Genomic DNA, 23,011 nt, shown 5'->3' with positions numbered 1-23,011 from the left:
CAAAAAAAAAAATTTGAGAATTATGCAAGTATTTTAAAATAGTTAATTGTCTGCCAGGTAGAAAGCAATGTTCTAGAACAGTTACGAAAATATCTACTCATACAATTAGATTTTTATTTTTTATGAGGAATAACTGAATAATCCTGGACTACTGACAGGGATACAGAAATGTAAAGATGATGTAAAGTCCTGAATGCTTCAGAACAGACTGCAACTGAACGATGATAAGACTGAACTGCTACTTGTCCAAAGAAATTTCTGTCATCCTTTTCTTTCTTTGTCTCTGGCTATAAACGGCTCATATATTCCTTTGTTCGCAGCTTGGGTGTCATTCTTGATCAGCATTTGACTTTTCATCAGCATATTTCTCATGTCTGCAGAAATGCCTACCTTGAACTTCGTTGGATCAGTACAATTTGTCTATTTCATGGGTGGGAGCCAGAAATTTTCCTGGGACTGAAGATTTTTCAAGAGCCATGTAGTACTAGAGCATATGCATATAACGTTATATGACACATGGTTGCATACGCGTTTTACGTTTTTCACATACATAACACACATAAGTCATACAATGTCTTTAGTAGTTAACAATGACAAATGTCCAACTTTATTAACCCTAATGGGCAATTATAACTTGGGAAGTGTGTTCTGTTACAAAAGTTTAAAAAAACTGCTAGTTACAATATTAGGCTATCTATCTATCTATTCCTCTTCGTGCATCAGGTTGCACATAAGGCCTCAACCAGAGTCCGCCACCGATGTCGATCGGCTGAAACCCGCTCTAGGTGACCCCATGTCCAGCCCTTTCCTTTCATCTCCCTTTCCACTGTTCTTCTCCAAGTTTCCTTTGGGCGGCCTCGTTTTCTTCGGCCGTCTGGAGTCCATCGTAGGGCGACTCTGGAAAGGTCTGCTGTCTGCTGGCGGAGCACATGTCCAATCCATCGCCAACGCCTTCGTTGAACCTGCGTGGTGATGGACTCGGTTTCAGTTCTTCGGTGGAGTTCTTCGTTGGTGATGGTGTTTGGCCAAAAGATGTTAAGTATGCGCCTGAGGCATCTGTTTTGGAAGACGTCAAGCTTGTTACTGATGGTTTTGGTCATCTTCCAAGATTCTGATCCGTAAAGGAGGGTGCTGATCACATTTGACTTGAAGATTCTCAGCTTGATCTTCTTACAGATGTTTTTTGTCTTCCATGTGCTCCTGAGTGAGGCAAAGGCCTGACTGGCTTTCGCCAGTCGGGCTCGAATCTCTACCTCCGCATCCCCAGTGTTTGACATTTTGGACCCAAGATAGGTGAAACTGTCAACTTCCTCAATCTCTTTTCCATTTAGTTTGATGCTGTCTTGGACTCTGGCGTTCACTCTCATACTGTTAGTCTTTTTTGTGCTGACCTTCAAGCCAAGGTTTCCAGCTGTTTCTGAGAAGGCCTTTGTTTTTCCTGCATGTCTTGGTGGCGGTGTGACAACAGGGCAATGTCATCAGCAAAGTCTAAGTCTTCCAGTGCTGTTGTTGCTGTCATAGTCATGGTCCATCTGAGCCCTCTCCTCTCGCTGTCGTGGAAGTCTTCATGATCCAGTCCATGGCCAGGATGAAGAGGAACGGCGACAGAATGCAGCCCTGCTTCACCCCGGTACTGACGTTGAAGGGGTCTGTGAGCTCCGTGTCACAGACAAACCTGGGATTTGAAGTCGCTGTACAGCATTGCAATGACCTGAACAAGTTTTGCAGGGACTCCGTAATGCCTCAGGATCTTCCATAAGGACTCGCGGTGGATGCTGTCAAAAGCCTTCTCCAGGTCGATGAAATTGATGTACAGCGGTGTGTTCCACTCGTTGCACTGCTCCAGAATCTGTCGCAGAATGAAGATGTGTTCGGAGCAGGATCGCCCAGGGCGAAATCCTGCTTGCTGTGGTCGGAGGTCTTTCTCAAGAGTTGCCGTCAGTCTTGACAAAACAATCTTGCTGAAGACCTTGCTGGTGAGGGAAAGAAGTGTTATGCCCCTCCAATTATTGCAGTCTCCAAGATCTCCTTTCTTGGGTAACTTGAAGATGAGCCCTGTCTTCCACGCAACAGGGACCTGCCCTGATTCCCAAATTTGCCTGAAGATTTCAGTCAGCTTGGAGCTGTCACATTCACGTCTGCTTTCAACATCTCTGCTGTTATTCCATCTGCCCCTGGTGCTTTGCCGCTCTTCATTGTCTTGACTGCTGCTGTCACTTCTTCCAGGCTTGGCGGGTCTGTGCAGATGTCAAGGTCTATAGCTGCTGGCTGGATGTCTGCAAGCTGAGGGGGATCTGGTCTGTTCAGAACTGACTCAAAATGCTCCCTCCAGCGCTGTAGTTTTCCTGCCTCTCCCTCGATGACATTACCGTTCACGTCTTTCACTGGCACATCACTGTTCTTAAACCCGTTGTTTAGCTGTTTGTTTATCTTGTACAGTGTCTTCAGGTCATTTTTACTTGCTGCATTTTCTGCTTCATCTGCCAGTTTCTCTATGTGGTATCTTTTGTCGGTTCTTGTCATCCTCTTCACCTCTTTGTTCAGTTTTGCGTATCTTTGTCTGTGTTGTTCCTTCAGGCGTTCAGATCTGGTGCTGTTGATTCTTTGCTTGGCTGACTTTCTCTCTTCTATCTTCTTCCATGTCTCTTCTCTGATCCACTGTTCTTTCTTTTTCCGTTGGAAACCCAGTATTTTCTCTCCTGATTCCTGTAAGACTCGATTGAAGTCGTCTAAGGTCATCTCTTGTTGCTCTCCTAGTGCCTGGAACCTGTTCTTTACTTCCATAGCAAAGGCCCTTTCCGTGGCTGGATTTTTCAGTTTGCCGGAGTCCACTCTCTGCTGACGTGTCTGTTTTCCTCGTGATCGACGCAGCTTCAGAGAAACTGTGGCTATCACAAGAGTGTGGTCACTGGCAATGTCTGCTCCTCTGTAGGCTCTAACATCTTGAAGTGAGCTCCTCCATTTTCGGTTGATGATGACATGGTCTATCTGGTTCTTTGTGATCCCATCTGGTGATGTCCACGTTGCCTTGTGGATGTCTTTGTGTGGGAAGAGTGTGCCTCCAATCAGTAGGTTGTTTTCTTCACAAAAGTCTGCCAGTCTCTCTCCGTTGTCGTTGATGGTTTCCGATTCCATGTTTGCCCATGACATGCTCCCTGCAGGTGTTGTCACTTCCCACCTTGGCATTGAGATCGCCGATGATGAGCAACAATGTCGTGGGCTGGAACGCTTTCTGAGGCTGCCTGGAGCTGATCGTAAAAAGCATCCTTGTCTTCTGCCTCAGAGTCATTGTTGGTGCATAGCAAGCTAGCACTGTCAGCTTGGTGTACTTTGAATGGAATCTTGCTCTCAAAAGCCTGGGTCCATAAGGCTTCCATTCCAGCAGTGGCCTTTTCTGTTTTCTTGTTGAGGAGTAGAGCTACTCCTTCAGAGTGCTGAGCGTCTGATCTTCCTGAGAACAAGATGGTATGTCCTGACGCTAGTCTCCTCTTTCCCGTGCCGGTCCATCTGACCTCACTGACCTCCCAGGATGTCCAAGTTGTAGTTGTCAAACGTCCTTTACTAATGGAGGCATCCTGCCGAGTCTGGTACAAAGGTCATGCACGTTCCAGCACACCCACCCTCAAGTTTTGCCATCGGCTTAAAGTAAATCCGCTGTCGGGGCGCCAGCTCCTTTCGGTTTGGCTGTCGTCCGTCATTAGTCCTAGTCTCCTGGTGTGCTTCATTACCTCCGCCATCTGTGACGAGTTCTCTGGTTTTAGTTTCTGTAACATGATTTTTTTTTTACAATGGTGGGGTTGTTAGCCCTACACAACCTATTTTACCTCTAGGTGAGGTGTCCACCTTAGTCGCCTCTTACGACATGCCTGGCTGGATGGCAGGGACCCTATTCTTACAATGCTTGCTAGGCAAGCATACCCCGGTGTCCCACAGGGGTAAAATATTAGGCGAGTGGTGCATTATAAGAACGTGCATTCTTATATATAAAACATTCTTAAGGTACACCTATATCACACACCCATGCACACATACAACTGACAATTAATCTATAATCTATGGTTGAGCATGTGGACTGCAGAGGTAAACCATTTCAAGTCCCTATTGCTTTTGCATATAGGCATAGTATGTTTGCCTGCCTGAACTCACTATAACAAATTCTCCTGCTAGGACATGTTCTGGTATGGACAAAATGCTGTAAACTTTTCTGACAATTTGCTGATCATAAAAAGGAATCCTAATTTCTGTGCTTAACACCAATTACCTAAGGAAAAATATGGACAGTATGGTTCAAACTGTTCATATCATGGACAGAAAACTGTAAAACCAGCATATGAATGACTGATAAAAAAACAGCTCAATGTTGCTGTGGCTGACTGAAAAAAACTATTCAGCTATTGGAAAGGTACACATGCTGATATACATTTTCATCCCATTTTAGCCTGCAATCAAAAACAGAGCCTACGTACCTGAAGGAGTTAACTGTCCTCAACAGGTACACAATAAAACAAAATTTTATTTTCCTAAAGTCTATGCCGTATCTCTTCTGTCTTATCTACATTTAATTTTAATAAGGCAAATAAAAAACAAGTAAAAAAATCCAATACCCACCAAAACCTAACACTTCTTATTTTTTTAAAAATCCAGTGATTGATGTTTTGGTCTCCCTGACATTCTGGGAGCAGACTTTCAGGGGTATTTGCCAAAAATGTCCAATTTGTCCAGTTACTATGTTGCAGGCTGTGTGGTTTCTGTTGGTCTCTTAGCTGTCTGTGTTGATGGCTCAGTTGCTGATGAGGTAACTGCTGCTTCTTAGTCGCTGGAAGCTGATGCAGTCCTCCAACTTCCTTTTTTGGACAGCATTCTGGCAAACAGATGTCTGTTTTGTTTGGGTTTTTTTTTTAGCCAGATGAGCCTCTCTTGTCAAATCACTGTATATGATGGCATGTGCAGAAATCACATTTTTTATCATTTGGTCACTGGGGACCATCTGTATGGCTCTCAGTCCTCTGGCCCTTAATCATACTTAATAAACCCAATGGCTTCAACATTTTTAAGCGTGTAAGGTTGGTTCTGTCTTTTCAAATCAATGTCATCCATAATATTAAAGGTTCCCGCTGCCCGGCATTTATTCGCTTCCAGTAATCGTTTTCTTGAGTACGGATCAGTGACTAAACTTATGTCGGGAACGATACGAACATCGCAGTGAAAAGACAGTAAAAGGTGGAAACACTGAAAGGACTTTTAATTGTGAGTGCAACTTTGACAGCGGAAAATTCACGAAATCCCTGCGAAAAAATGTATAACACAATCTTGCAATGACTGAAACTTTACAAGGAGATTCACGGTCTATGAAGTACGGTTTGGGAGCAACAGCCCCGCAAGATGACAAAGGTGCCTGACCATTATTGCCACGATAATTTATACAGCGACTCACCTGCACGTCCGCAAAGTTGGCTGAGCGGGAGATAAGGTAGAAATATTTTAATTTAAATTTTAAATACCGGTTTTCTATTTAAAATGGAATACTGTAGTGGGCGTGGACAGATCTGCCGTTGAAACCATCACTACTCGGTAAAAGTCAGAGGAAAAGTCCCCCCCCCCCCCCCATTTATCGGCGTTTCTTTGTCGGTGACGACATCCATCATCGGCACGCGTCTCGCTTTCGCTCCCGAAACGTCTGGTTCACCTTACCCGAGGTCATCTTTCTGGACTTATTGCATAGCTGTGGTAAACAAGTTGTGACAAAAAAAAATCGACGTTCAGAAAACACTTCTAAGTTCTAATTAAGCAAATTATTGAACCCATGTCTTCACGTTAAGCCCGACAATAATAACAAGCAGTTTATTAAGTTATCGTCACCATATTATTTCGCTGTAAGAAAAAGCCGGTACTGTCATAGACGGTGGGAAAGGTTACAAACAATTAAAACACTAAATTCGTGCGTTATTTCGCGAAATTAATCCAACCTATCTAACCAGTGGCGGCGTTAGGGGGTGGCAAATGGGGCGGCCGCCCCAGGCCCCGCTCTCGAAGGGGCCCCGCGCTTTAGCCCCGAGGTCATCTTTATGACTTATTGCTAGCTGTGTTAAACAAGTTGTGACCAAAAAAAAATTGACGTTCAGAAAACACTTCTAAGTTCTAATTAATATAAAATTATTGAACCCATGTCTTCACGTTAAAACCTGACAATAATAACAAGCAGTTTATTAAGTTGTTCGTCACCATATTATTTCGCTTTAAGAAAAAAACCGCTACTGTCACAAAACGGTGGAAAGGTAACGAACAATTAAAACACTAAATTCATTCGTTATTTCGCGAAAATATATCCAGCCTATCTAACTGTATATAATCAGTGTTTCCGCGGCATCACATCAATAGGGATATTGATACATGTACTCCATTACCCGGCCCCGCGCGGATGGTCGGCCCCAGGCCCCGCATGTTCTTAACGGTTCCTAACGCCGCCTCTGTATCTAACTGTATATAAATCAGTGCTTCCCACATCATATCAATAGGGATGTTGATACACGTACTCCATTACCCCGGCCCGCGCGGATGGTCGGCCCCAGGCCCCGCGTATTCCTAACGCCGCCTCTGCCTATTACCACTAGCGTATGGTATCGTTCACGATACGAGAAATTTTCGCTTTTTTTATTCATAGTCCCTGGTCCTTCGTAATCAGTGAAAATTTTGAATTTTACTTTCCGTCCCAGTTCCGTCCTGAGATTTTTTCTCAGGACGGAAATCCGTCCCCCGGACGGAGAACTCCCATCCCTGTATTTGTATTTCCAATGCAACTAAAACTCTAATCTGTGCCTTTGTGCTATCAAGGATGGACTATTGTAATTCTCTTTTAGCTGGAATTCCCAAGTATCTTCTGGACAGATTTCAAAGGATCCAGAATAACGCTGCTTGACTCATCTGTAGACCATCTAGATACGTACATATATCGCCTATCATTCGCTCTTTTCACTGGCTGCCAGTCACAGACCGTATAGCCTACAAACTTTCTACTTTGATTAACTCGGCTGTTTCTTGCACCAGTCCTCAGTACCTCTCTGAATTCACTCTCATCTATAACCCGCTCAACCTCTTCTGACACCAAGCTTCTGCGAGTCCCACAAAACATGTGGACAAAGGTCTTTCTCTTACCAAGCCCCATCAACTTGGAATAGATTACCTGTCAGCCTTCGTATCTCTGATTCTCTTACTCCTTTAAGTTCAAGCTTAAGACACATCTTTTTCAGAACGACTTCAATGTAACCCTGAGCGTGCATGACATGTCTGTATTTACTTGGTGTATGAGTGGCGTCTGTAGTAGCAGTGAGCATGTCTGTTATATGGGTGCATTTATGTATGTAAAGTGCTCTGAGCAAAAAAAAAATTATTATTAATATCAAAGACGCTTTGCTGATTTCCTTCATGAATTAGCCTGGAGAGGTGCTATTTCCCTTGTCTAAAAGCATGGTTACATATTTACTACTAGTAGCCTTGCACTGTTCCATGCAAGAGTACGTCATGCAGTTGTTGGAGTCTGTACATTTGCTTGATGTAGTTTGATACTTCTCTGCCCATTTAATTATTTTTTCCCAGTTTACCCAATAAAATGACTTCACTCTTTAAAATTGTAGTTTTGTTCTAGTTTTTGAACTTTTATTTTCAGATTTATTGTTGTGAATTATGTATTTTCTGGTTTGTTTACTGCAAGAAATACAGACGAAGTGATGTTAAAAAGAAGAAAGATACATATAGAGAGAAAAAATCAAATAACAATGAAATAGTGTCCAGCAATGTGCTTTCAAATTATACAAATACGTATAAAAATTCATGAATATGCAAAATGATCACAGATGTCTCCAAGAACTGAAGGGATAAGGAATAAAATGCACATAAATATCATTTGTACACATGAATACAGGACAAAAAGAGCATAATTAAATCACAAAAGCTCTATTTATAAATGACTAAAACTATAAAAGCAAAGACAATGCTAAGTACTGATTTAGCCAAGTGTCAGAAATAAGATATATCAGTAATTACAAAAGAGTTACAAACTGACATCACGAATGTTGTCAGGAACGCTGTTTTAAATCACTCTTTCACTCACTACACGTACGCGCGTCCCCTTGCGTGTTCTTTCAATCACATAGCACAAAGATTTGTCGTGGGAATCAAAGAAAACTTTAAATCAATCAACATTAACTAAATATATACAAGACTTTCAAGCAAATCAATTTAAACCATTCCGCCCAAGTTATCACTCTTGTCTGTTCTAAATCAAAAGGTATACGTCATATATTATTCAACACCGAAACTACGACAGCGCACAGGCTGCTACAACAGTTCTCTTAATGTCACCAAACACATGTCCGTTTCAATCCACTCCTAACGATACGTCTCTCCGAGCACTTTTCTGGCCACCAGCAATGTCCGTGTGCCCATTAATGTTCATCACACACATACACACAGTCCGTGTAAACCGTCTTACTCTCCCTGGCCGTGGCGTCGAAAGCCCCGCACATACCCTATGTCTCGTGCCCCGCAGGGTTCTAAGAACGAGTATTTCAGAAAGTCGGTACGTGTATAAAGTGATACATATCCGTGATTCTCTAATTCCATCATTTATCTTTTTCATACAATTCAAAGACCAGTTCTTGAATATGCTTCTCTAACATATGTTTCGTCTCTCATTCCCCACTCTTCAGTACGAATACCGCCTGCTCCGGCACATGTAACATCATTTGAAAATGATTGCTCGTGCCGTCGCTCATGTCTGATAAATTATCCAGTCTCTCCAGCCTTTAGACCAGGGGTGGGCAATTAATTTTCCCAAGGGGCCGCATGAGAAATTGGGATGGTTTTAGAGGACCGGACTTATATATAGGTAACTTAGTTTTACCCAATACTGTATATATAGTATATATACTATCCCTTCGCCAGTGGGCGGGCCGGTCAGAGACAGGAGGCGGGCCGGCTTTAGACAAATGAACGATGTCCACGTGATCAAGCCAGAGAGCTTAGATGATCAAGCATCGTGCAAAGAAAGATAACTCTAAACGCGAGGTTTGTTCTACCGATGGTTATTTCCCTTGCTATTAAACGTCTACCGTCATGAGGTTCGTTGACAGGGACAGCTCGTGACGGGAAACACAACAGGTGGAGGCGCGGGGAAGTAGTTTCTATGGCAGGAGGCTACGCTGCCGACTGAAGTTGACACCCACTATTACCAGAGCTTCTCGGGACGTTAAATAACCATGTTGAAAGGCAGCAAAAATATTACACTGGTCAATTGTTTATGTTTTATGACGGCGGCGTTAGCAGCTGCACCTGACACCCTGAGACTCGTGAATGTGGTGAGTAACTGCAAGCTGTGCATACGGTTCTACGGTTGCTTTCACTGCTGTGCTATGCAAAAATACAAGTCATGACTTCTGATTGTGTAATAGCTATCAGGACCATAGTAAACTTGAGATAAAATATAGATGAAGCAGGAACTATATAGTTTGCTAGACGTTGGACTATCTAATCAGTAAATGAAATGCTTCTGCCATATCATATGATAATCTAGAATGGGGTTCAAAGCCTGTTAGAAGATATATGAGCTATCAGATAATATTTTTTAATGGAAACAAGTTAGCCATTATAGTGTTAATGTGTATAGCTTCTGCACAATACATATCTAAAAGTTGAAAAGCAAAGTAGACCAGTAGTGAAGAAAATTAAAATGCAGCTGTCTGTTACAAAGGTGGAAATGGCAAGCAAAAACAAACTAAAAACCCCAACAACAACACTAACTAAAAAATTTTTTTTTACAATTTTTACTCCAACAGCATTTTAATTTTCACTTTTTATTGTACCAGTATGTACATAGCAAGAGAAAGTATTCTGTCAGATGAATAACAGATATACTTGGTTTGTGCTAAATGTACCTGATGCAGTACTGTGAACCTCATTCTGAAGATTTTATGCTATGTACATATCCCATCTCCAAAATTTTGGCCACCTAGAGATCACATTCTTATGTAATTTTGTTTGTCCTGTATGTCCCAAACTAATAATAAATAGCACATTTGTACAGTGCCTTTTTCCAGCATAAGCCAGACTCGAGGTGCTTACATACAGGCACGCAAGCACATCATATTAGTTTATACATATAATAATTAAATAATATAAAATTAATTTATCATGTTAACAGAAGAAGTAGAAAAATGTGATTGCTAGATGCTATGGAACAGGTTTTCCCCCTTTCTTTAGTAATCCAACCTGATACGATCCACCAGACCCAGCAGGGAGAGGTGGGGCAACTTGCAAAAGCTTGGGAACAGACAGATGTGAAAGACATGCCATTGATTGCAGAGTCTGATATAAAATTTACAGACATGTGACTGCAGTGTAGATAGTGGTTAGGTTCTGTTGTAAAACGCAGTGGTCTGGTGTATGGACTTGAAAACCTCATGACACAGATTCACGCCAAACAAATGAATAATTCTGTGCAAGGCCTTGACAGCAGCAGCTTCAGTGCCTGCATTGGCAAAACGATGGCTGTGTCACTGATAACTTGAGCTCAGACTCTTGTTACCTACCAACTTTTTTTTTAACACCACCTTCCCATCATTGTCAGATGTCACCTAAATCCCAATGAACTCTCTAGACACAAAGGTAGAGTCTGGAATCGATGGAGGATGTGAACTGTTTTGCTGGGGTTGGGTAAAAAATAAGCTGGCAACTCCCAGATACTCTGTCACTACATTACTCTTTCTCTTGCTGTCCTGTTTCTAGTCCTTCATACAGCTGACCAAGCCAAAAGATGAGAGATGACATAAGACTCTTGCACATCTCTGTCCAGCCCTTTCTGTTTGGTACCTTTTTGTCCTGTGGTGCCACTTCTGATGATGTGGTCTTCTCGCAGCTTTTCACAGACATTCAACTGCTTTTCCAAACGAATCAGACTCAACAATAGACCAGAAACATGGACAAAGCAAGATGCATATTGACACCAAATGCTTCTTATAACCAGATGACATCGCTGAAGCAGTGAGATCTTAGATCTAAACTGAAACTATAGCAACCTGAATGGTCCATCAATCAAAAAAATGAAAAGCAGCCTAATTTACAATGTCAGAAAGTTTAAGTGTCAATGAAGAAGGCTCATAATCCTGTTAAGTCAAAAAACCCAAAACAAGATGGTAAGCAAAGCCATTAGTGGATGAAAGTGTTGACTAGAAGTAATAACGCAGCACAAGCAGTGAAGAACAGTCCAGAACAGAGAACGTGCAACAAACATCACAGATCGGTAAAATTCCTAAAAACTTGACGTAGATCCACTGACAAAGCAAAACGACAGAATGTGTCATTACACCCACATGAATCTAGCAGCTGAAAACAATAGACAAATACAGTGATTTTTTTTTATGTCACATACCTCAGACTATTCTCACAATTTACACCTTTGTTTTTGTCAGGCTCACCCTAACACCAAGTTTCTGTACAATTCAAAGTGGCATGCCCCAGTTCTTGTTGCACTCCAGGGCTTGATTGCATTCAGTCTTCTTTCTATAATATTTCCTGTTAGGATGCGTTCACCCCCTGAAATTGGAGCCTTTTTTAAAGAAAATAAAAGGGTATCAAATGTGTATTAACAGTTCTTTTACTCATGATTGCATCCATCAATATCTTTAGGTTCTCAGTCAATGCTTCTCAATCCTTAAATGTTTATAGTGTGTTAAAGTGTGTTTCAGCATATATTACAAAAAGAAATCAACATCATTATTGTATGAGCACATTAACACCTGCTTCCTGTATTTTCTCTTTCTCCCTTCCGACCCATCCTTTCTCTGAATGTGGCATCTATTTACAAGACCAGTTGCTTTGCCCTGATATAAACTTAGTTACTGGCTCATGTAAAACACCAGTTGTTTTCCCAATGCCTAGCCCACCCCATCCTCCATCCATTAAGTAGTCCAGTGGCCTTCGACTTAGTGATGTACATTACTGATGTCATGCAACATATTTCCAGGGCAAACTTATAAGATTGAGACTGTTAAATTTACATATTTATATTGCCCATCAAGATTTGATACATTTTGTAAACACATCTGGGAAAAAACTTTTAAGAGGGTTTGTAAAGCATTGACCTTGGTTGTTATGGTCATAAAAGGGAAAAAAAAGACCTTACCCTAACCCTGCACTTATTCTCCCCCTTTTTACTGTTTGTTAAAAATTGTTGTGTCCTCTCCTAAAGTTGAACCTAAATCACTTGACAAATTATCATACTTGTACTATTTAATCTGTCGCTATCTATGCTTCTTGCGGAGTAACAAGAAATAAACTAAACTAACTATTCAATGCTTTAAACTATTCATTATTTTCTGCATTCTGTGAAACATAAGCAAAAATGTCTTTTTTACTAGCTATATCGGCATGGAGATCGTAGCCCAGTCTCAATTTACCCCAAGGATCCCTATCAAGCAGATGTGTGGCCTCAGGGACTGGGATGGCTGACAGAGGTGTGTAGCATCAGCTTTTGAAAATCGAAACATAGATATACTAACCTTTAATGCCTGACTGACACTAATTGCAGATGTTTGTGCAGTATAGTTGTTTAGTCATCTTTTAAATATGTGCCTAGCTGCAGTGTACAGAAAAAGGTAGATGTTTGGAATTTTACTTTTAAGATGTTTAGACAAAATATAAGCTTTAAAAAGGTTTCATTGTATCCTTGAAAGATGTTAAGAAGGTAAAAAATTGTGTGATAAGCTTTCATGCTTTAAATGATAAGAATTGTGATTGCTTATTAAATATTTTTGCCATATTGATCATTTCAGTTTTTACAGAAAATCTCATATTCAGTGTTTATAGTCTGTAGTCTATAGTTGTGATTTTTTTTAATTCATTCCTTTGCTATCTAGATTGGAATGCAGCAACATTTTAAACTGGGACAGTTCCTTCGATCAGAATACAGAAATCTTCTAAATTCAACATATGTCAATTCTGAGGTAACCAGAAAGGAACAGTTTAAAGAAGATAGCTTGTTTCAGAAAATTTGTAATCTGAAAATCGTTACCTTACTGCAGCATATCTGGAAATATTATTATATGTTGGCACACATTTGTTCACATTTTCACCAATCATAGAAGATAATCATAAATCCTAAAGACATGATAATGGATTATGAAGCCATTAGGATTTGTAATATTTCTAAGGCTTATGTGACTTTTAATTCTGTTTCTTCATTCTTTCTGCATATGTCTTTCTGGATTGGCGCGCATGGTTTTGACATTATGTGTGTGCCATGCCTTAAGAGGGTTGAAAAACATCCAGTTTTATGATGAAAATTATGTTTATATGCAAGATTCATATAGAGAGCTCTGATGAAGACAGATGCCTGATGTCAGCTTACTGCAACCTGGCTGGCTTGTATCCTCCTGCAGGTAGCCAGGTTTGGAATCCCAACATCACATGGCAGCCCATTCCTGTTCACGCAGTTCCAAAGTTTGAAGACAATGTAAGTTACTGGTCATCTTGGCGACAGTTTTGCATCTGGGCATCATTCTTTCATATTTTGTGATTCTGGGTCGACTTGAAATGTCCATATTGTCCTATAAATGCTTATGTACACTTGTACACTTGGAATAAGTAGTTGAGCACTGGTGTTTGAACATGGAGGTTTGCTGGTTAAAAGCTTATATGTAGTGCATCAGACGTTCCCCATTCCCCATAACAATTACTGTCACTAGTTAATATGCTTCACTGAAGCTCCATCAATATTCTTTATATGGTTGATAAGCTGCACTTGAATTAAAGGAAAAAGTCAACCATTTACAAGTCAAGGTTTACATTAGCAGGTCATGTTAATACCTCTGAAACTTAACTACACATATTGTTTTCAAGATAGACTACAGGAAGCTAGAGGCTTTTATACTTTTATAGAGATAAATGAGATGTGAGCTAACTGATGTACTCTGGAATGTGGGTTATTTTTAGAAACTCAATATGGGAGCTGCATGTCCACAGTACAACCAACTCTATGATTTGAAATTACAATCCCCAGATGTCAAGAAGATTGAGAAAGAAAATGCGGTAGGCATTTTTTTTTTCTTTCATAGAATCATTGCGATGAATAGCTTCTACTTTATTTTCAGGAAAAGGACGTAAAATGTAGTAAGGTTTTGTTTTCATGTTGTTTGTTTTAGATTTTGCGACTTCTTTTACCTTCATGGTGAGATGAAAATGGTGGCATAATGAAATATAATTTTCTGCACTCATGGTAAATCTTGAAGGTGCAAAATGAGAATACTTTTGATTGCCCAAACGCTCCACACATACATGTGTCTATGTACAAACACATGCATGTATGTTCGTAGAATTCTGTGTAATTTTGAATTACCATTTATGTAAGTATTAGGTTCTCTTCGGTAAAACATGGTCTAGATTATTTTCTTCTTTAAATGCCAAGCATTTGATTTTTATGTAGAACTAAGTCTACAGTTGTAACTTGGGTCAGATTGACAGAATGGCAAGACACTAACATTTTTCCTGTAACATTGGTGAAACCTTACTCTGCCTAAAATAAAAATAAGAGTTACTCAAGGACTATTTCCTTAATGATCAAATGAGAAATATTTCCTTGTGTGCATTGTTTGATATGATATTGAATTGTCTTGTAATTGTTAGCAATACTGTGTGTCTAAAAAGAATGCAGTATATACATGTCCATGGACAAAACCTCATTGGTAGCCTATTATAACTCAAGTCATCAATTTAGAAATATCCCTGAATGTAAGTTTTATGTGTTGTAGAACTAGATCTATTGACCTAAATGTAGTCATTAGTTATTTTGTTAATTGAAAAGGCTTTTTTTTTTAACCTCTATTTTTTTGTTCCAGAAATTTTTTGATTTTATTGAAAAACAGACTGGAGTGAAAAAAGAGAATGCAACTGAAGTGTGGAAAATTGGTGATACTCTTTTTTGTGAGGTTTGTTAATCATTAGCTTTCAAAATTGTTAATATTGCACCTGTTAATATTTGGGTGCTAATAGGATCCTGCTGATGATAAGGCATAACTATAGCTTTACAAATGTGATCCTCAGCTTTCCCTACAAGAATATGAGAAATTGAGAATTACTACAACTGTAATAGGCAAACCTGGGAATAGTAAGTCTGTAAGTCAATCTCTGATGAGTGCTTTTTAATTTGTTTTTAAAAAAGTTTCATTAGCTGTCATGTCTAGTTTTTCCTCCATGCTTATGCAAATGTGAATTTGGCTTTATTTACAAATGTTGTTAATAACAAAAGATCCAGCTTTCATTGACTTTTAATTGTAGTATTCATATTCAAGAAAGAACCTGTCACATACAGTACAATATAACTTTATTACAGAGAAATTAAGCTCAACCTCAAAACCCAGCTCTTTAAGAAATATAATAATACAGAGAACTCGTCTGTTCTTTTCTCAGTTCTTGATCTTCACCCATATACTTTTGTGTTCGCTATGTTTGTGGCGCTTGTGTTTTTTTGTTATATACTTAAATGTGAGTTCATTTGTAGTCTTTTGTGCACAGGCCATTGATCTCACCTCCATTATTATTATCATTTGCAGTTTGAGTAAATTCAGTGCGCATTTAAAATATACTTTAACAATATGTATAAGCTAGTCCAAAGAAATGTTATTATCAGGCTCAATGCTTGTCATGTATAACCTAACTTAAGCTGTAAAACTGTTTTCTTTGATGTGCAGAAGAGTCACAACATGATGCTCCCCAACTGGACTGAAGAGATTTGGAACAGCAAAACTGCGTATGAAAATCTCCGTTCTCTACAAATATGGTCTTTTATCCTCCAGTATAATGACACAAATCTCAATCGCTTAAAGGGAGGTAAGCACAGATGAGGCATGGGAAAAAGTGATCCCTTCATTACTTAGGTGAACTTTAGGTTTTTAATAATAATTTGAAGTGTATATTGCATAATAGTCACTGGTGCAGTAGTACTGACCATCAACAGTACAGTATAGCAATTAGGTATTTTATAGAAGTCTACATTTTTTGGACAACACTTTACAAGTATTCTGAATGTATAGTTTTACTCAATGTTCCGAGACCTGTTCAAACCATCTCTAAGTATTTCTTTTTTAATTGGGAACATAAGATGTGCTTTTGTTAATAGTCAATGCAAGCAAGTAGAAATTCTTGTGATGTCAGTTCATTAAAATCCAAGCTACTGAAACAATTTTTGCTGGATTACATCATAACAGGGTCTCTTCTTTGCTCATAAACAGTTTCATTTCTTCCCTAAAGCAGATTCTGAAAAACAGATGCTTTGAATGTATATTAATCAGATTCTTGGATTAATTTTTTTCAATTGCAAACTATATTTTGACATAAACTGGTGTACATTACTATGATAATTTTGCAAAAGAATTTCGACCATCTTGAGAATCTTATTTGAAGTGGTTGCCTCTTGTCTCAACTATGTCTATTAAGTCTTATGATGATATCAGCAGTGTTTATATCCTATTGTATTCAGTGAGCATGCCACATTGACAAGCATGCTGTTTTATTCTTAATTTTACAAGTAAACCTTCCAATAGTTGTGCCCTCCTCTGCATATAAATTTTTTTTTTCTGCTTTGTAATGGTAGTATCCATTTCTGTGCTATCATGTGCTGACAAGATAAGATGGCAGTGATCTGCATTAAAACAGTCTTAATTAAAATAATTTTAGCTAAAAATATGTTGAGGACTGCATTCAGAACCCCTCTGTAAAGCTGATTTTACTAAAAGATGTAAGACATATAACTATTTAAATTTAGAAATGTGTTGTGCAATTAACCCTGGCTCAGTAAAAGAGAAATCCTGTTTTATTTTCAATTGTAGATTTTTGCTGTTTGACTAGAATAACATCCAAAACATCTGTTTGATGCTGCAGATATGAATATGTTGTTGTTTTTGTTGCTCTGCTTCCATACAGAGCTGCCTTTAATTGCCCCTGGGATGACTAAAGTCTTATCAAATCAACCTCACAGCTTTAAAATGTTTATGGTTTTCACAAAGAAATTTAAACCGTCCATTTTAACAGTTACACTGAATGCTGATATTGTACCCGTAACGTGTTGCTAAAGAACTATTTTTTATATACAAAATATTTATTTTTAATGTATGCTAGCGCTGAACTCTGTTTGATATAATACTTCTTTTAACTGTTTTTTGCCATTTGCATTAACTTTTGCTTAGAAATGACTACTTACGATGGTGCCTATTTGTTTGTAAATAGGACCTCTTCTTAAGGAATTTATTTCTAACATGGAGAAGACAGTCAGCAGTCCAGCTAACCAGACTTACAAAGTGTTTATGTATTCTGCTGTAAGTTTATGTTTATTTTTCCATAAAAGTTATTAAACATTTGTAATAGGCTTTTTATAGATTATGCTATTTCTTGACCTTCGATAGTTTGGGCAGTGGATAGGAGTGATTAATGAATTGGCATCCAAACCAGTAGATATGCCAGTTTGATACACTAATCACCACAGCTGTTCAAAATGGGTACCTGACTCCACAGATGGTTGGGAAAGGTAAAGTAGATAAAAAGAGGAGATGGGCGTTGCCCTCACAAGCAGCTGGCCCTTAGAAAATATGGTCTCTAACACCTCCAGTGACCTAAAAACGTTTGGGGATGACCTTTACCATAACCCCTCACCAACCTTAAATAACTCAAAATGGTTTGTATAATTGAGATTAGGTTTCTTTTATAAATTGTGTATGTTGTTTTAACTAATATTTTTTTTTAGACTTAAATATTTCTTGGCCTTTGAGATTGAAGCAAGGTGCAAATAAAAATGTATGTTAAAGGTACAGTTTCTCTGGGTAAAAGGAGAGGGGAGAGAAAGTTGTGTAGTCTCACAATAACATTTAACTTTGGTGTCCTTTGCTTGGTTTCAGCATGACTCAACAATAGCTGCAGTAACCTCTGCAATGAAGGTCTTCAATTTTCTTAACCCTCCATATGCAGCAGCTCTGTTTGTCGAACTTCACCAGATAGGTGACCAGTACTTTGTCTGGTTGCGCTATTATAATGATTCAGGTGCTCCATACAATCTTACACATCCAGGTAATCCTAATAATTTGAGTTTTCTATAGGTGTACTAAAAATCTGCTGAGGGTGAACCTGGCATTTAACACTTTAAATCTGTCATCTTCACTCATATTGCTACCTTGGTGTGCAAAAAATTAGCTCTATAAAAATATAAGTAAATGACATAGCATAGACAAAAAAGATTATAGATCTAAATATGCAAAAATAAATCTTTTCTTACTGAATCCATGTTGACACCAAATATTTGCAAATTAAAAAAGAAATTAGGTTTAATGGACTTTCCAACAAAATATTCCCTGCATGCTGTTGATACTCATGATATTCATCAATATCAATATCATTCTTTCTTCCTCATCCTTCTTTTTTCCTTACCTCTTCCATTTCCACTGGCTATTTAGTTTAGAAATGAGCAAGTTTATAAAATTGCATTTCATTATGAATCAGTTATTTTGTATGTATTTTTGCATAGAAATTTTTTATTTTAGTAGCTGTAAGATGAAAATGGATCAGAATACAAATAGACATAAGGTTTATGCCATATACCAAATGTATTATAGATTTTGTCATTAGAAATTAATAGGTGGGAAGTGCAAGTGGTACAATCTATACTGTGTGTATTGTGTGTTGACAAGCTCAAAGCCCATCTCTCTCACTTTACATAAGTGACGCACTGAGTACACATTTCAGTTTTTTTTCTGTTAAGAATGTGCACAGAAGCAAGCAAAAGAATCTTTATTATCATATAGCTGCAAATCATTTTTCAGATTGTGGTTTGACTCTGTGCCCTCTGGAAAAATTTATTGATGTTACCAAAGACCATATTCCAGATAACTGGCATGCTGAGTGCTTTGGAACTGAGAAAAGCACAGTGTCCGGTACAGTAATTTAGTTTTACATAGTTTATTTTCACAGATTTTTTAATGATTATTCAAAAAAATTTTGTTACAAATGCATTTATCTTTTGCTTTATTCAAATCTACTTGGAAGATTTGAATTATGCACTGGTTTTCGGTAGAGACTTTATAAATATATTCTGTAAATTTCAGCGTCTGAAACACAGCCATTAATTTATTTAATTTCAAGGTTAGTGATTTCCACCTGTAATCAGAAAACTTTGCAGTATCTTGTTCCTACATTCAATAATCAGCTTTGTTACAATGATTGAATCCATGCTAAGCATGTAAACAATGATCGAATCCATGCTAACCGTGTAAACAATGCCCAGCGGTCAAAGTGATAGATTGGATTCGTAGGAACGATGAATGATGAATAATGATCCACAATGTTATGATGAGCACAAGTGAATGTTTGTTAGTTTTTTTATTAGGTGTAGCTGATCATTAAAGAAAAGACAAAACTTTCATTGAGCAACATCTAAAAATATATTGGAAAAAGGAAATGAAGCAGTAAAATATAGACGTATTTTCTGGAATGCTGTTATGGGTAGTCAGGATTGATGATTTACTGGGTTCTTCTCTTGTCTCAGGCATGCTGTTTTTTTCTCTCTGCATGTGGCATCTGTTTACAGTTTACAGTATCAGCTATCTTGCTGTGATATAGCCTTAGTTTCTGGCTCAGCATAAAACACCAATTCCTCCCCTCCCATCCATGCTCAAAGTGCTCCACCAAGATAGCTGTCTTCCTCAGCACCCTAGTTGTTCTGTGCATTATTTTTTTTTTCTTGTGCTTCATCTGTCCCATGACACTGTGCAGCTCTCACTGTAGCAGTGGCCAGCTTTTGAAAAAAAAAAGTTATGCATAGTACCCTGCTGGCATCTTTAATGAAAATGTCTGCCTCAATCCCCACTGTTGAAGACCTTTTCTGCATAAAGCTAGCTTTAAGTGGCTACATTCAACAAACCTGAACTTTGTTAATTCTATACCACAGGTAAACTGCTTGTTCTCAGTCCCTCAATCAGCTCTGACTTATTTCACTACTTGCTGAATTTCTTTTGCAGTATTTATCTTTTCCTCTGCTACAAGTTTGCCTGGAGCTGTAATATGGTTATGTAAGAACCTGTTACATTCTTCATGTCTTATGAAATTTTTTTTGCTTAACTTCCCACCCAGTTGCAAACCTTGCTAAAAGAATGCACCTATTAACTTTCCCATTGTTTTTATTTATTATTTTTGATGCATTGACATAAACTGACAAGGAAATGTCAGATTTGATATGTACTTTAGTAACAGAATGCTACCTCTTTAACAATGCTTTGTCACACATGGCTCTTAATATAAGCTGGAGACTGATAGCATGGTAGTGAAGATTGAATTTGTGCTTGTCACCATTGTGACAGATTCTGAGAGCACAGTTGCACAAATGCTGGATGTTTTTGACTGAAACTGTCGTGTTGTTGAAAAAAAAAATGAATTCTTCTGTACAGTAGTCCAGGCCTCTATGATAGATGCTATCATCAATACCTAAAAACTTTAGATTTCTCAGGATTCCTGTTTCTCCCTTGCAGTTTTTTGTTCAAGGCATTGATAATTAATATGGAAGGAGTCTTTTGAAAGTGATGTCACCACTCAGGAAGGTCTTTAAAAATGGTGATGGTGGTGGTTTTTTTTTTTACTGTGCACAATTACTTATATGACTTGTGCAAATGTGAGCTGCTGTATAAACTTGTGTGCACGTTTGTGCTGTTAGATGTTCCATTGTGTTTGTGAGATTATGGTTACAGTGAAGTTGCTATTATTGTCTTATCTCCTACCAGTGGAGTATTAGTCTGGTGTTCAAAGTTGTGCATGGGTGTGTGTGAATGTGTGTGTGTGTGCATGCATTCTCATACAGTTTCAGTGATTGCTCTGGCCACAGCTTGTGGTGTGCTGCTGTTGCTCCTTGTGGTTCTGACAATAGCCTGTTTGCGTCATCGACACAGCACCAGCCGTTATCAACTGTTGCACTAGTTTTTTCTTTACTTTTAATTTTTTTAATTTATTTTGGGAACAAGCTACCACTATTCTTTTTCTGGTTATCTACAAACTTGATAGTTGTACCATGACATTGACACATAGGCTGTAAAGAAGGTAATTCCTTGTGGAGTGTCCTCTCCCTCTTATCGCACAACTGAAACCTCTCATCTAAATACTCATGAGATTAAAGAGGATGGTTCTGTCTACAGACACAACTGGTAAATAAGTCAGTTCTATGACTTTCATGGCCACACAATTGCTTTATGATTTTAGTGTTCCTTAGTGTGCCTAGCATTAGGTGTCTCATTTTTTGTTTTTTGAAAAAAAGGTTTGTAGTTAATATCTCATGAAAAAATCAGTGGATAAAAAATATCCTGTGATAGATGGAAGACATTTTGTTCTGTAAATGGATTTGTGCTCAGATCATGACCTTATTTTGGGAAACACTATATAAATGTACATTTAATTTTGTTGTTATATGTAATAGTGCATTCATTTCCATCAGTGTGTGTATATAATTATATTCACAAACATTTCCTGAAACTGATGCAGATGAGTAATTTTCACATTTAGAGACTTTTTTGTGAGGCAAAATGCTGATGTCCACTCCCGGACTGCCAATCTGTATATTTAGGCTTTTGCCAACCTTTCAAGCCAATTCAAGTTTATAAAGATCATTTGACTACAGTCTCATAACTTACACTTATTTGTAGAAATTATGTTTATTTTTTTATTGTATTTGTAAAGAAGTACAATTATTTTTGTATAAGAAAGATCTGAGCTGATCATGATCTGAGCTGCACAAAACTGTAAACTTGGCTCAGCAAGTCACTTGTAACATATTCTTCTTTATATAACATGTATTTTGTATGAAACAGATACGACTAAAAAAAATATGGTTATATACTTGTCTGGAAATTGGCATGGGATTGGTAAGAAAGATTAGGACATTATACACTCATGCTGTGCATGAAGGTAGACTATTGAAAAGAAGCAAAAAGCAGCTAGCTTGGCTAACTTGATTAACTATGGTATAGAGATCTTGTTCTCAGTTTTGGTATTCAGTGTTTAGACTTGACTGTATATTTTGAATACTACAGTAGTTAGGAAGTTGAGTAGAACGTTTTCTATCTTTCTTTACAATATTTTATATGCGAGCTGGTTTTGATTTGGTAATAAAATAGATATTTTGTATTTACAAAGCCATTTTTTTACATATATGTACATAGAAAATGTACAACAACACATAAGACATTAAATACATCTGAATGTCATGTTCCTTAGGCTGGGTGCAGGCTTTTTTTTTTTTTTTTTTTTGAAAATTCGAATATTTGTGTGGAGCAGGGATTCTCCAATCTTTTCCTGAATATGTATTAAGGACTGTCAGGGGTATAGTGACATATAATTATACTAACCTATCACCTTAAACTAGCTAACCATGACGAGTTTAGATTTCGGGCAGAAGTGATATAAATAGGTGCCCCATTCTGTTTCTCCTCATTAACAAGAGAACTTTTCACATTGTTCTGAAAATTTGTATTTCACACGTGTCATGTATGAGTATAATACATAAAAGTTTACAAATTATATTTTTTATTCTAAGAAAAACAGTCTGCAATACCACATCTTTATAACCATATTTTTGAAACCTTAAATGTTAATATAATCCCCATGATTTAATTTCTATAAATGTCTTGAAAGTTCAGTCATAAGATATTAGGTTTCAAGTCGAGAAAGGCAAATAACAAATGTTAAGACAGAGTTCATAATAAAAATGAAGAAAATGAATCAAGCATATTCCACTGTGTGTTTCTACATGTATAATTTTAAAAGAAAGCAGTCAAAATGTGTCGCATGTATACTTTGTACTCCTTGGAGATCTTGTTGCTGGTTGTATACTTCATTACATCAGCCACATATAACAACAGCCACATTTGCATGAGTCCAGTTTCAATTCAAACACACTAATCTAGGGAAAAAGTCATGCATGTTCTGACTGACTACAGCT

General features: G+C 38.1%; 1 protein-coding gene across 1 annotated transcript; it reads left to right on the top strand.

Moving 5' to 3' along the window:
- Positions 1 to 9,083: 9,083 nt before the first annotated feature.
- LOC112564410 (lysosomal acid phosphatase-like) lies at positions 9,084 to 22,277 on the top strand. The gene is made up of 11 exons (XM_025239197.1): positions 9,084 to 9,353; positions 12,411 to 12,506; positions 12,909 to 12,995; positions 13,352 to 13,504; positions 13,984 to 14,079; positions 14,886 to 14,975; positions 15,738 to 15,876; positions 17,272 to 17,360; positions 17,937 to 18,105; positions 18,855 to 18,965; positions 20,882 to 22,277. The coding sequence occupies exons 1-11, from the start codon at positions 9,255 to 9,257 to the stop codon at positions 20,995 to 20,997; spliced, it is 1,245 nt and encodes a 414-aa protein (XP_025094982.1). The 5' UTR covers positions 9,084 to 9,254; the 3' UTR covers positions 20,998 to 22,277.
- The last annotated feature ends 734 nt before the right edge of the window (positions 22,278 to 23,011 follow it).

This window comes from Pomacea canaliculata, linkage group LG5 (assembly GCF_003073045.1).
Source record: "Pomacea canaliculata isolate SZHN2017 linkage group LG5, ASM307304v1, whole genome shotgun sequence".
Lineage (NCBI taxonomy): Eukaryota > Metazoa > Mollusca > Gastropoda > Architaenioglossa > Ampullariidae > Pomacea > Pomacea canaliculata.
Note: the sequence above shows the minus strand (reverse complement) of the source record. Positions and strands in the feature narration are given on the sequence as shown.